At 37.4% G+C, this 13875-nt stretch overlaps 1 protein-coding gene across 1 annotated transcript; it reads left to right on the top strand.

The window, feature by feature from the left end:
* Positions 1-1043: 1043 nt before the first annotated feature.
* Positions 1044-10384, top strand: TM4SF4 (transmembrane 4 L six family member 4). The gene is made up of 5 exons (XM_058188248.1): positions 1044-1304; positions 1960-2049; positions 3264-3409; positions 6152-6341; positions 7790-10384. The coding sequence occupies exons 1-5, from the start codon at positions 1134-1136 to the stop codon at positions 7805-7807; spliced, it is 615 nt and encodes a 204-aa protein (XP_058044231.1). The 5' UTR covers positions 1044-1133; the 3' UTR covers positions 7808-10384.
* The last annotated feature ends 3491 nt before the right edge of the window (positions 10385-13875 follow it).

Raw genomic sequence — 13875 nt, forward strand, 5'->3', positions numbered from 1 at the left:
TTTGGGATCCAGTTCATGCCTGGCATCTTAAGGCCATTTGCCCTGAGAGTGAAATTTCATCAGCCTAAACACCTCAGTGTTTCCTAAAACATCTTGGCGATGTTGGATTGGCTAACGATGGACTGGTCATGGGTGGAGGGATGGGGAACCAAGTGACATAGTTTTGTATTGTTGCGTGGGAACTTTAGATTTTGCCTGGCCGTACGCAATCAGCATCTCTTAGTAAAAGTATCTTTTGCTTCAACCAAATGGAATTGAGAGTTTTTCTTCCCTCAGGGAACAGACTGGGGCAGGTCTGACAAATGCATATATAGTTTGTTCACTCAACGTTGGCCTAATTATGGTTTCTTGAATAAATTACATACAACACAAATATTTGATACATGATCCTAAACCAAAGTGTCCAAGCTGTATTTACGTAGGATATATATAATTTCTACTTTTTAAAATAAAGGTTAAGAAAAGTATGCATATTCTTAGCCTTATTTTTCAGTATAAAAATTCTATTGAACCATGTAGAAAAAGTAGCTAACAAACCTTTGATCTGCTTACTCAATTTTCCTATCATTCTTTGCTTTTACAGCTTTTATCTTGTTCTTCTTTCAAAGATCCAATAGATTATAAGGATGCCACCCATTAAAATTAGTGAGTAATGTAATGGTACATGAAATAATCATTCATTTTTATTTGTATTGTGGATAAGAATCTGAAATCTTTTCCTTTTTTTTTTCAATCTAATGAGAGAGAAAGTTCGCCGGCCCAAATCTTCTACCATCAATGGGAAGAGAGGTTACAACCATCTTCTTCCAACTACTGACTTTCTTGGGGTGGATAGTAGAATATTAACAGAGCCTCTGGTTGTCATGACAAATTCAGAGGCTGTTCTGAACATAATCTCATTAGGGCGGGAGAGATGCAGAAATATGAGATCATGACAATGTTAGGCTTATAAATTGTCAGACTTCTGCGCTGCTGGCAGACTGAACTCTATGAAAGAAAGTGGGATCGAAAACACAAGTGGGTTGAGGCTATAAGACTATAAGAAGACTATAAGAAACTTCTGCTAAAAATTACATCAAGATCCAAGGAAAGGTCTACCTTTTTTAGTGGAATTTTCAGTACAATTTTGAAATATGTGTTGTGGAGGGTGTGCCAAGTGTCTTGGAGTTACTCTCATTCCTTTAACTATACTATGCGTTCTTGCCAATATTCTGTTATTTTTTCCTGGAGGAACAATTGAAATTAGTGACCATATTTCAGATGAAGTTTGGTACCTTGGAGGAATTTTGGGTTCTGGCGTACTGGTGAGTATATCAAGTACCCTGTTCTTTTTCTTTTCTTCATCAAGAGTTTACAGGCTTTATAGAAGTTCATCTACTGATACGCAGAACTTTGTTGCAATCTATTTAAATTATTATCTGCTGAATAATTAAAAATATGAATTGAATATGAACTAAATCTGCGATTAAGAAAACAGATGCTGATCTGATGATGCAGTAACAACAACATATATATCTAGATGGTTTTGGTGACTAAACAGATAAACATAATTTTGTTAGATCAGACCAATACTTTATTAGCCTAGCATTGTTTTGTTAGAGCAGTAACCAATGCAGACTAGAAATGAATATAAACAGAGTTCTGTAAAATGTATTACTAGTTACCTTTCTTCTTTTTTCTATTTGGTTTTTCTTTTTGTGTTGAGATATTTCCAGTCAGAGGCTAACCGTTAAACTTGAAAGTGACTCCCAGTGCATTCAGTGGCTTTTTCCAGTTCAAAGTGCTTAGGGTGACCCCATCATTGGACTAGAAATATCCTGTTGCTTACACAATTGTAAACCTGCTGGTTGCAATGATGACATTTCAGCAAGAAATAAGAAATAATATTACAGCTTCCAGATTAGATGCAACTAAATAGAGAAAGATTAAGGCCTCATTGTGATTTTCTGTTTTATCCAGATGGTGTTTCCTGTTTTGGTCTTTTTGGGTCTTAAGAATAATGATTGTTGTGGATGCTGTGGAAATGAAAGCTGTGGGAAAAGATTTGCGGTAATTATGGAAGCAATAAGAACCTCCAATCCCAATCCAATGATTAAGAAGGAAATATATATTCCATTCATCACTACACTACCATGTACAGGATGGCCTTGATAACTAGGCTCCGTTTGAGCCTGCCTCACCCAAAGAAATACTTAAGAAAAAAGCATTTTAGATTTTACTTCCGAAAATAGACTCTCATGTATTTTGCAGATTTTTATCCTTAACAAAACCATGAATGGTTTGTGTATCTCTCCCCCAACTTTTTTTTTGCAAAGTTTTTCAATTTTTTTTAATGCAATGGTTTTATGTGGCTCAATGACAACAATACATAATCTTAGATTTCTTAGATGCACTCCAATATTTGTTTTTTTTTAGGATGGCAGAAAATTCTATAAAGCAATGATGTGGTGGGGGCAAATTCCACATCCCTTCTTAATAAGTTGGATGATTCTCAATTGTATTATTATCATAAGAAAAGGATTTTATAAATCCTTTTTCTAACCATTTTCCATGTTGCATCTATGATTTTGTTATCCTGGATCATGGTTCTACCTCTTGATCATTTTGCTGCCTTTTTTAATAAACTGGATTCCATAGCCTGATACTTTTTTGACCCTTTCCGTGATGCTACTTCCCCAAAAGGATGGGGGCCAGGACAAAACATGATTTAATTAAATTGAATATGGATTGTAATGAGCTAATTCATTAATTAGCTAGTTAGCTAATGATTACTCCCTTCTGCTAGATTAAAAACTGTAATCTAGTTGCAACATGTTGTGGGGCTTTGTGGGTTTACACCCAGAATGTTGAAAGTTAAATTGGTCAAACTATCTTAACAATTATTTTGGGGTATTTGAAACAAATTTTGGCAAGTAATGATCAGATTCATGAAGTAAAGAAGGCTAACTATTTGGCTTTGTACCCCAGGAGAAAGGGACATAAAAATGATTCATTAAAAGCAAGTTAAACCTTAAAACCTCTGGACTGAGGTCTTGACTACTTTAGTCCATTAAATTTAATTTGTAAAGATTTTGAAGTTTATGCCTTGTCTTGAATTTCTGTCATGAAGTTCCATACGATCCCTGAACTAAGAAAATTTCAGTAGATTTAGATATAATAATTCTTTACTTTTTCATATGCCATTTGTGACCAGAATAAACCAACTAATTATATAAACATGCAAGCGTCAGATTTGATCTCGTCTTTTCTCTTGTTGTTGGCAGATGTTTAGTTCTATAATATTTGCAGTAGTTGGAATTGTGGGAGCTGGATACAGTTTTGTTGTGTCAGTTGTGGCTTTGAACAGAGGCCCGAAGTGTAACACTGATAGCCACAATAGTAGCCAGTGGGAATATCCGTTTAATAATGGGTAAGATACTTTTAACCCTTATTGTTATTGTTATGTACTATTATGTTTCATCACACAGTCAGCCAGATGTTCAAGCTGGATTTAGCATTTTTGTCAGCCTAGGGTTTCCTTCCCAAGAATCCGGGATGGGCATTATTGTTATTGCTATTCTTATTTAGCCATTATGTAGCAACATGATTGACATTGTGTGATATTACTGAAAGACATCCTTTTTCAGTCAATGCTCTTCAGATATGTGGGACTACATCTTCCTCATGAGGGGAGGTATTGTACTCCTACTAACCTGAGGACACCTTGCTGGGGATAGCTCCTGAGGAAGGCATGCTGTAATCACACTTAAAAAAATAAAAATTTATGAGACTGTTTAGAAAATATTGGTTATGTGTCATAAGTCAATGTTGACTTTTAATGACCACATAGATCAGGGGTGTCAAACTCAAGCATCCAGGGGCCAGATGCGGCGCACTGGGTGCTTAGAACTGGCCCACGGGGCTGCACTGGAAACAGTGAAGGACCGACCCACAGTGCCTCTGTCAGTAAAAATGGAGCTGGTGAGGGCTGCGTGCGGCCCTCCCGAGCTCCATTTTCCCTGGCAGAGGGTTGCAGGAGGCTGTCCCAGCCAAAAACAGAACTCGGTTCCCCTTTTTCCCTGGCAGGGCACTCAGGCCAACACAGGTGCCCCCCCAACACAAGTGACATCATGCTGGCCACGCCCACCCTGGCCACACCCACCCCAGCCCCTGCGGTCAAACACAACCCTGATGCGGCCCTCAATGAAATTGAGTTTGACACCCCTGACATAGATAATAATAATAATAATAATAATAATAATAATAATAATAATAATAATAATAATAATAATAATAATATTTTAATTTGTATACCGCCCTTCTCCCGAAGGACTCAGGGCAGTGAACAGGCAGATAAAATATAAATACACACAGTAATTAAAAACATCCCTTAAAAAACTAATTCAAATGCCCAAAAATGTTAAAAAACGTACTCCCCCGTAAAATAACAAAATTTTAAAAACCCATCCAATAAAAATAAAAATCAGGCTAGTCCAGCCATACAAAATAAATAAGTTTTAAGTTCGCGGCGAAAGGTCCTAAGGTCAGGTAATTGTCGAAGTCTGAGGGGAAGTTCGTTCCACAGGGTCGGAGCTCCCACAGAGAAGGCCCTCCTCCTGGGGGCCGCCAGTCGACACTGTTTGGCTGACGGCACCCTGAGGAGTCCCTCTGTGGGAGCGCATCGACGATGGGAGATAGAAGCCGGCAGTAGGCGGTCCCGTAGATAGCCCGGTCCTAAGCCATGGAGCGCTTTAAAGGTGGTAACCAATACCTTGAAGCGCACCCGGAAAACAACAGGTAGCCAGTGCAGTCTGCGCAGGATAGGTGTTATGTGGGAGCTCCGAGACGCTCCCTCGATAACCCGCACAGCCGCGTACTGAACTAGCTGAAGTCTCCGGGTGCTCTTCAAGGGGAGCCCCATGTAGAGAGCATTGCAGTATGCTCCCATGTAGAGAGCATGTCCAGAATGTTCTATCAATAAATTGGCCCTTCAAGTCTTCCAGAACTGTATCCACCACTGCTGTAATTAAGTCCATCCACCCTGCTACTGGTCATCCTCTTCCTCCCATTCCTTCTACTTTTCCCACCATCAAAGACTACTCAAGAGACCCACGTCTTTGCATAATATATTCAAAATATAGCAATTTGAGTCTGTTGGTTTGTGCTTCAAGTGACAGCTCTGGATTGAATTGTTCTTTGAATATAGAAAGGAAGCAATAACAAAAATATGGAATGGCAAAGTACATTCTGTGTTAAGTGTACCACAGGGGGGGGGGGGAAAGACGGCTGGTACCTTTCCTGAAATTTATCATTCCAAAAGATATAAATAAGGATCCTTTGGTAGAAACATATCATTATCTGAGTTCTGATGATCGGACAAAATAAGGTAATTTTAAAAGAAATACATATTTCCATATGCACTCACAGAAGTACTACGCCAATATTGTGGACCCCACGATTAGTCTCAGTTCTCAAAATCTGTCAGAAACATTGAGCTAAAAACATTTGCAAACGCCAGGTATTATTTTCTCTTATTGATAACGGCTCCAACTTCCCTGTCACTGTATCTATGTGAAGATCATTAGATATAGCCACATATTTATTTAAAACATTTATTTATTTTAGCTTATATATTTGCCATCATTAGAAACTTTACAGGACTGTTTCATTCTTATTGATAAATAAACTTAGATAATAATTCTGGTGAATCCTTCAGGCTGCGAACCATCCCAGTTTGACAATAAAGGAACGTCAATTCCTGTTATTCCATCCCAGCAGTCTTTCTAATCATTTTATTTCCAGATTTGATGGGCCACATTTTTCATAAATTAAACTTGGCCAAAATGTAACTGAAGGAGGATTTTTTTAAAAAAAAAATCTGTTCCCTGCAGACTGTATGGAAACAATTTTGAAAAAAATTGTTGAGATGGTGGAAGATACATCACCATGTACTACTGGTAATCCATTGTGTCCAGCAAGATACAGCTTAATCCTTTCTCAAATAGATATCAGTTTTGTTTTATTAGAACCCAGAGATTACCATTAGATCAATACTATTTTATAATGTGCATAGATTTGTCCTGGCTTATGGCACATGCATGAGCTAGGAAAATAAACATAAAAAGTAGGCAATGGCTTCTATAACAGAGACATATTCTTTTTCTCCCCTCAGGGATTACCTTGCAAATCATAATTTATGGACAGCATGCCAGTCCCCAGAATCCATTGTGCCCTGGAATCTGACACTCTTCTCTCTGCTTCTGATAATGAGTGGAATTCAACTGGTCTTGTGTGCCATTCAGACAATCAATGGTCTCTTTGGAGCTATCTGCGGAGACTGCAAATGTTGTGGGTGCTGTGGGGTAAGATGTGTTGATGTGCTATTGTTTACTTATTGTGTTTTCTTAAATACTTATAACAAATTGGCAAGACGGCAGTTTCTCTTTGAATATCAGAAAATACTTTCTGGTGGTGAATTCAGATTGACAGTGGAAACTATGAAACTGAAAGCTTCTCCTTCGCTGGGTCTATCAACTAGAGGCTGACTGAACAATCATCTCTATTAAAGCATAGAAATGCTTTAATTCTGATTATTAAACACTGCATAGTATGAGACTCAATGGTCTAGATGAGATTTCTAAATCTATCATTCTGTTTTCAGAGAGAATACTTAAGCCAGAGCACAACCGTTTTGTCATTACAGTAGCTTGTAAGTTACTAAGTTGTGTAGAAGTGTTCTAAGAAAAAAACACATTTGCTTCCAGAACTTTGCAGTAGAATTGTTATGTTATTTATCAGACTTTTTTAAACAAAATATTTGTGATTTATACACATGAGAAAAGCCAAAACGAGTAGCTACTGTAAAGCATGTCCATATGCATATATATTATTTGTGCCATAATTTAATTAATCATCATAATTTAGTTTGTCAATCTAGGTCTTAAACTAACTTCTAGTACTGTAGTTCTATTTTAATGGCATTCTGAGCAGCTATTAGTATGTGTCAATGCTTGATCTCCTTTCATACAAAACATCCTTTTCTAGTTTGCGCATACCAAGCCTCCATCCAAGAGAATTCACAAGGCTGCTAAATCCCAATCAGAGGAGCATTAGAACTCTTTTCTTTATTTTTCAACCCTGTAGCAATATTGACTTATTCTATGAGGTTGATTTTCCCACCAGTAACCTCCGCTATCTCTTTCCACAAGAATGCCTGTCCTTTCCTCCATGCTTTTTGGGAAGCATTGAGGCTGTTGTGGTGGGAGGTGGTAAAGGACCCATTCTTGGAGGTTTTGATGGAAAGAAGCAGCAGCAGAAAATGGAAAACACTTTACTCCCCTGACAACAGTGGTCAAAACCAGGGGCGGGTTTCAAAATCTGTTGCTACCAATTTGCTTGTGGACGCTTTTGTGCTTGCGTGCGCGCACAATGCTTCTGCGCAGAAGTGTCCGGGTGGGTGGGGGCGGAGCCTCCCGCTGCTGCCGCTACCAGTTCATCTGATTTGGGACGAACCAGTAGCAACCCACCACTGGTCAAAATCATAACCCCTGCCCTTGTGTGAGGATGTCAACTTTGCTGACCTCATTTTCAAGGCAGCATGAAGGAACCACTGGGAAGACAAGGTTTTGCCACATAAGGACTACTTTCACATTGGAATTTGACCCCAGACTCACCTTTTGGGCATAAAAGAGGGCCACTAAATTAGGGTTTACAGGGGAATGTAACCTGGGTTTCTTACTGCAGTAAAATGCTGTCTGAATGTTAAACTATGACTAACAGTAGCCAACATTTATTTTTCTTTGTTCTTTAGGGAAATGGAACAGTTTAAAGAAGATGCTTGCAGTATATCAGCTATGATAACACAGAATATCCCTTTCTGGACTTTCCTCTTGATATGAAGGGCAACATGTTTTTACATGAAACAGGCCCAGAATGAGGAGTCTTTTCTCATGATGTAGCAGAGCCACTTTTTCCTTCCTGCACTTATTTTTCCGCACATATTTAGCACCAGTTGGGCTACAGCATATTCATTTTTATAATAAATTCTTTTCTAAGACAAAGTCTTTGAGACAACACCAGTTGCCATTTTTGGCTCCTTTCCTTCAAGAGGCAAAATAATACATCACTTGTCTATGGTCTGTGAAGATGGTCTATGTAGGAAATAAGTCATATAAATGGAATAATAATAATTTGTAATTACGGCTTACATCTGTAATGACTATACCTTTAATATTGTCATAATAATAAATTTAAATTTAAATAATAAATAACATAATAAATAACATCTCCCTAGTCCAGATATTTGGAAAGGACTCGATAAGTGGATAAAACTGCCAAATCCAGTCTAAACATTTGGGTGACTGTGCAACCAACTATAGTAATAATAATAATTTATAGGAGTGTGAGATAGAAGTTCACATTGGAATGTTTATAGACTCAGGACAGGTTTTTCTTTATCCTCCATTATTCCTTGTTGTTTCTTAATTACTATTTTTAAGAGTTGCATGTTAGTCTGTGTTCCTTCAAGTCAAATGTTAAGCTCCTTCATAGCTGTTTTTGTATGTTACTGTATTAGTATATAGAAATATTTCATTTTCTAAATAAACATTATTTTGAAACAAATGATATAAAAATAATAAACCATAATTTAATTAAAATTTTGTGGTAGTATAAAGTGGACTGCATCTGCCGAGAACAAATCAGAAAATTGAGTGACTGGTTTACTAGCCATGTAGCTTGAAATAGAAGATTCAGTGGTTGGAAATTCATTCTACTGGGCTTTTAGCTTACCAAATGTTTGTCATGTTAGTTTCCAGAAAAGAGTCACTCCTTTTCTGCCAACGACTCTGTTAATTTGTTTTCTCAGGGCTGCTATGATCACCCCATTGATAGGTAACATAGACCTTATTGCAGTTGGCTAATTAGAGTTGCCATGTAGAAATCAAAAGGTGTAGCTTTGCTTCTTGTTTCTCTCACTTTTTTCCCCAGATTTTTTTTTCTTCATGCTTTCTGTCTCATGTGGAACATGCCACAGGGTAGAGGCTATAGCATTAAAATGGTGACAACTTTCAAGTATCTTCTTCCTGTCCTTCCCTTCAGTAATGATAGTTTTCTTTCAAGATGTTAATGTTACACTAAGTTCTATATCACTACACACCATAAATATGACCTTTATTGGTTTACCAGATTGAAAAAGAACAGTGACTGTTATTCCAGAGTTTGTAGACTTCCTGCCTACACTTGGCATAGATCAATAGTTACGTTGGTTTGCCCCATTTGGAAGTAAAGCCATGGCTTATATTCTACTAACTAGCCTCAAAGAAGCATTCGTGTTTTGGACAGCCTCACATTAAGAGAATTTGGGAAAGGTGTCCTCATCAGTCAGAAGAGAAGCCATGGACACTGAACCAAATCTACCACTCTTCTCTTAAAGGCATAGATGAATTGTCTTGCTTTTGGCTCATAAGAAAACCTTATTTATGATTGGCTCTGTTCTCAAATAAGAAACTTTCATCTGCTTAATTTCTTTGTCTTGAGGTGACTTTCAAGATACAGGAGCAAGGGCAGATATGCTGGCAATCTCCAACAAGCATTTTGAATTAACACTGATACATCTTCAGTGTGTTATCTGATGGAATTATCATTATCTAAGCTTGTGTTTTTTTATCCAAAGATTTCTTTTTTTTTTTACACACATATGAGCTTTATTGAAGCTTTTTAAAAGAAGATAAAAACTAATTGAAGAAAAATAGAAAAGAAAGAAGAAAATACAAAGAACTGTTTTCCTATTTTCTTCACAGCAGTTACATTATAAGCCCTCTTTCTAAAGCTATATCATAATAGCCTTCTTTCTATAATCTGTCCTATTTAATCATCATTTTTTATCAAAAGATTTCTGTGTAAATTAAGAATATTGTGCTAAAAAAATTCTGCAAATTATTAAAGCGGTGTTGTTTTGTGTAAATTTGTAATGTGATAATTAATTATACTTTGTGATTTAGGTTTACCAAAAACAAACCCCACTGCTTGAGTTTGAAAACTTTTCAAAGGCCATTGCATTTTAGTCTCAATGTAGTTTATTTAAAATATGTTCCATTAATTTCAGGGGACCATACTTCCAATTGCATTTCAAGTAAAATTATGACTTTAATCTCCCTATCCATCATAAGTACGTATTCCTTGCTTGCCATCATGCATTCGAGAACGATTGTTTTGGGAGGGAGGGGAAATATACTGCTTGTCTGTACATAGAAAGTATGTACATAATTAAAGATACATGTAATGAAAGAAAATTCATTTTAGCATGTTGTGAATAGTGTTCTGACTTGGCCCTGTATCTGTTACTAAAACCTGTACACCTCAATAAGACCAATATTTTGAAACAAATAAAATCTCCAGTTTTGCATCCCTGCTGTACATAGTTATCTGTTCTTTTATTTGCACTATTTATTTGGCTAGCCCCAGTTAGCTATGTTTGATTCCACAATTTCCTCACCTAGAGAATATTACCTAACCACTAACTGTTTTTATGCAAACGTGTTTCAAAGTCCTTGCTGTAGCAAACATTCCTAAACGTGGATAACCAGAGGTTCAATGCCTTCAATGACAAAATCACCATGTTAATATTTCAGCAAAAAAAAAAACACCTCTTCAACTTCTAAGAGCACATCACAATGGAAACTTTGTATTGACTGTACAAATGTTTAGATTTCTATGTTTTGTTAAAAGACTCTGGAAGTTTGCAAATACCCTGTCTACAAATCTTTCATTATTACTGCCCTTCATGTTGGGACAGCTCTTAGTAATTTTGGCTCATCCCTATATATTGGGACCACAATTTCCAGAGTTCCTAGCCAATATAGCCAAAGGCTATATGCAGTGGTGAGATTTAGCCAGTTCGCACCGGTTTAGGTGAACCGGTGGTTAAATTATCCACTATCAAAGTGGATCCTGGGTGCTGTGGTGCAATGGACAAATGGGCAATGGAGCAGCTGGCATGAGGGAAGAAGGCCGGTTTCCCTCTTTCTTCTCCCTGCTCCTTTTCGTTCCCTCACGCTGGCCACTCTGTTTCCCATTTCTCCATTACAGGGCAGCGCAGCGCCCAGGATCCACTTTGATAGTGGGGGAGGTGTAATTTAATAATCGGTTTGCCCAGGGTGAGGTTGGCCGTCACAAACCAGTTGTTAAATTATTTGAATCCCACCACTGGTTATATGTGACTTAAAACTTTGTCAATCATATACTGTACCACACATCTTTTTATCTTGAGAAATTTTAACTGTAGCATTTTTAGTCGGATTTGATTTATTTTGTAAGAATATCACAGAAAGCTTATTACTTGTTTAAACAATGAAAAAAGAGTTAATATTTATGAATAATTAAAAGATAAATACAGGTAGTCCTTGACTTACACCAGTTTGTTTAATGAATGTTTGAAGAGACTTATGACCATTTTTCACACTTACGATGGCTGCAGTATCCCAGGGTCATATGATTACCTTTTGCTACTTTCTGACAAGCAAAATCAATTGCGACTAGATTTATTTAACAACTGTGTTACCAACTTAACAACTGCAGTGATTCACTTAACAACTGAGGCGAGAAAGGTTGTAATATGGGGCAAAATTCACATAACAAATGTCTCTCTTAACAACAGAATTTTTGCACTCAATTGTAGCTATTAAGTCGAGGAATACCTGTATATGTTGTTTCTTTATGAATATATGGGTTCAGCATCAGTAAAGACATATTTTTATCATGCCAATATATTACAGAAAAAATTCCCTGTTCCCGTATCCTGTCTTTCGAAAGAGGCCCCCAGGGCCCCCAAAACTCAACCCAGTGCTTGGCCTCAGTCTTTCTCAAAAATCACAATCTGGGCTTTTATTTATTTTTATTTATTTATTTTTTATTTTTTTTATTTATTTATTATTTATTTATTTTGTCGTAACAATATATACAAGCATTGCATAAAGGGTTATCTAATATATGAACGTATATATGAGGAGAAATAGAATTTTTTTTTTTATTGGCCAAGTGTGATTGGACACACAAGGAATTTGTCTTGGTGCATATGCTCTCAGTGTACATAAAAGAAAAGATACGTTCATCAAGGTACAACATTTACAACACAATTGATGGTCAATATATCAATATAAATCATAAGGATTGCCAGCAACAAGTTATAGAAATGAGGTACTATAAACATATATATACATAGGGGAAGAAACAATAGGAGAGGAACGGTAGGCACGTTTGTGCTCTTATGCACGCCCCTTACAGTCCTCTTAGGAAAGTGGTGAGGTCAACCGTGGACAGTTTTTGAGTAAAGCCTTTGGGGTTATGAGAAGAAACCACAGAGTCAGGTAATGCATTCCAAGCATATACAATTCTGTTACAGAAATCGTGTTTTCTGCAATCTAAACTGGAGCGGTTGACTTTTGTATGTCATCATTCTAAATCCAAAGAAAGAAGACAAAACTTCCCATTTCTCTGAGACCTCCTGGCCTGATAACAGCAAGTGCCACCTCTGGCTGGCCCCAAAGTGGGATGGGAATGGAGATTTTGCAGTATCCTTCCCCCAGGAGTGGAAAGGGATTCTTCCCCTGCCATGCCCACCAAGCCACACCCACCAAACCACACCATGCCCACCAAGCCACACCCACAGAACCAGTAGTAAAAAAATTTGGATTTCACCACTGCCCCAAGGGCATGAGTGACAGTGAGATCTCTACTCTGTATTTGTTCTGTGCACCTGAGATTGTGCTCTGCTGACTTGAAAGCATAAATAATTCCCTCTGGATCTAGAGACTGACTAGAGATCTGATGCCATACAAACACACCCATTCATGATGTAAATAATAAATGGAAAGCACTGAAATGGTATAAATATGTGATCTGACCATTAGTAATATCAGACATGTCATCTAGTGGTTTTGTGTTGAAAGTGCTTCAGAGAAAGACATTTACTGCCCTCTTGTGACCAGTTCATAATCCTAGTTGTGTTGAGAGCATTTTATGATTTTTCTGGCAGTTGCATGTTTTACTTTGGTTTTCTTATAGCAACTTTATGCATTTTTATTTATTTCAAAGTTGTTTGCTGCTCAGAATCAGGTGCGTGAGATGGGTGGCCATTTAATCAAATAATGGTGGGGGGGGTATTGTTTTGTATTTCTTGAGAGAAGGAAACCCACGAAAAGACTTGGGAGACTGCAATCCTCCCCATTTTAAATGGATCTGTGTTACCTTGTATCCTCATAGAAAGCATACTATGAGTTGAAGAACATAGGAATATTAAGAATTTTTTACAGCTTAATATGCTTGAATAGTTGTTGCTGTGTTGACATTTGCAGGCTGCACAGATTAAACTCCTGGAATACGGATTTATAGATTGTCCCATTTTTAGATAAATAATTGGGTGGCGGGAGCAAGCTCCAGTGTTTTGGTCTGCTTTGGACATGTGGAGAAGGTTTGTGGTAGAAACCAACGCACTGGAGGAGCAAAAGGCCTTTTCTCACCTGACAACTATAAGTGTCTATTTCAGTTATAAAAACAAACAGAAAAAAAATGGAAGGCTGGTTTGCTGATCTACCATCAGTGGCGAAGGACAAACTGAAGTAATATTTTGCTGAATCCCAGGTGGGTTGGAGCCATTTAAGGTCAATTCTACTTACTTTTCTTTGAAATTAGTGACAAGTCAGTCATAACTATTCATAGCTATTTCAGTGGGTCTCAGCACAAACCACTTGTCAGGATGGAACCCAGTGTTTTTCCTTTTCTTATATTTATATAGCTTTGACAGGAATGCGATTTCATTAGTATTTATCAGAGTGATGAGGATTTGTAGTACTCCAGATGAAATAATAGCTTCTGATTTCAGCTGATGTGCATAGGATT

Source organism: Ahaetulla prasina, chromosome 6 (assembly GCF_028640845.1).
Source record: "Ahaetulla prasina isolate Xishuangbanna chromosome 6, ASM2864084v1, whole genome shotgun sequence".
NCBI lineage: Eukaryota > Metazoa > Chordata > Lepidosauria > Squamata > Colubridae > Ahaetulla > Ahaetulla prasina.

What these genes read in the sequence shown, in the direction of transcription:
- TM4SF4 (XM_058188248.1), top strand. Translation starts at nt 1,134, where the DNA reads ATGTGTTGTGGAGGGTGTGCCAAGTGTCTTGGAGTTACTCTCATTCCT. An exon ending in TTTTGGGTTCTGGCGTACTG is followed by an intron (nt 1,305 to 1,959) that starts GTGAGTATATCA and finishes TGTTTTATCCAG; the next exon opens with ATGGTGTTTCCTGTTTTGGT. An exon ending in GCTGTGGGAAAAGATTTGCG is followed by an intron (nt 2,050 to 3,263) that starts GTAATTATGGAA and finishes TGTTGTTGGCAG; the next exon opens with ATGTTTAGTTCTATAATATT.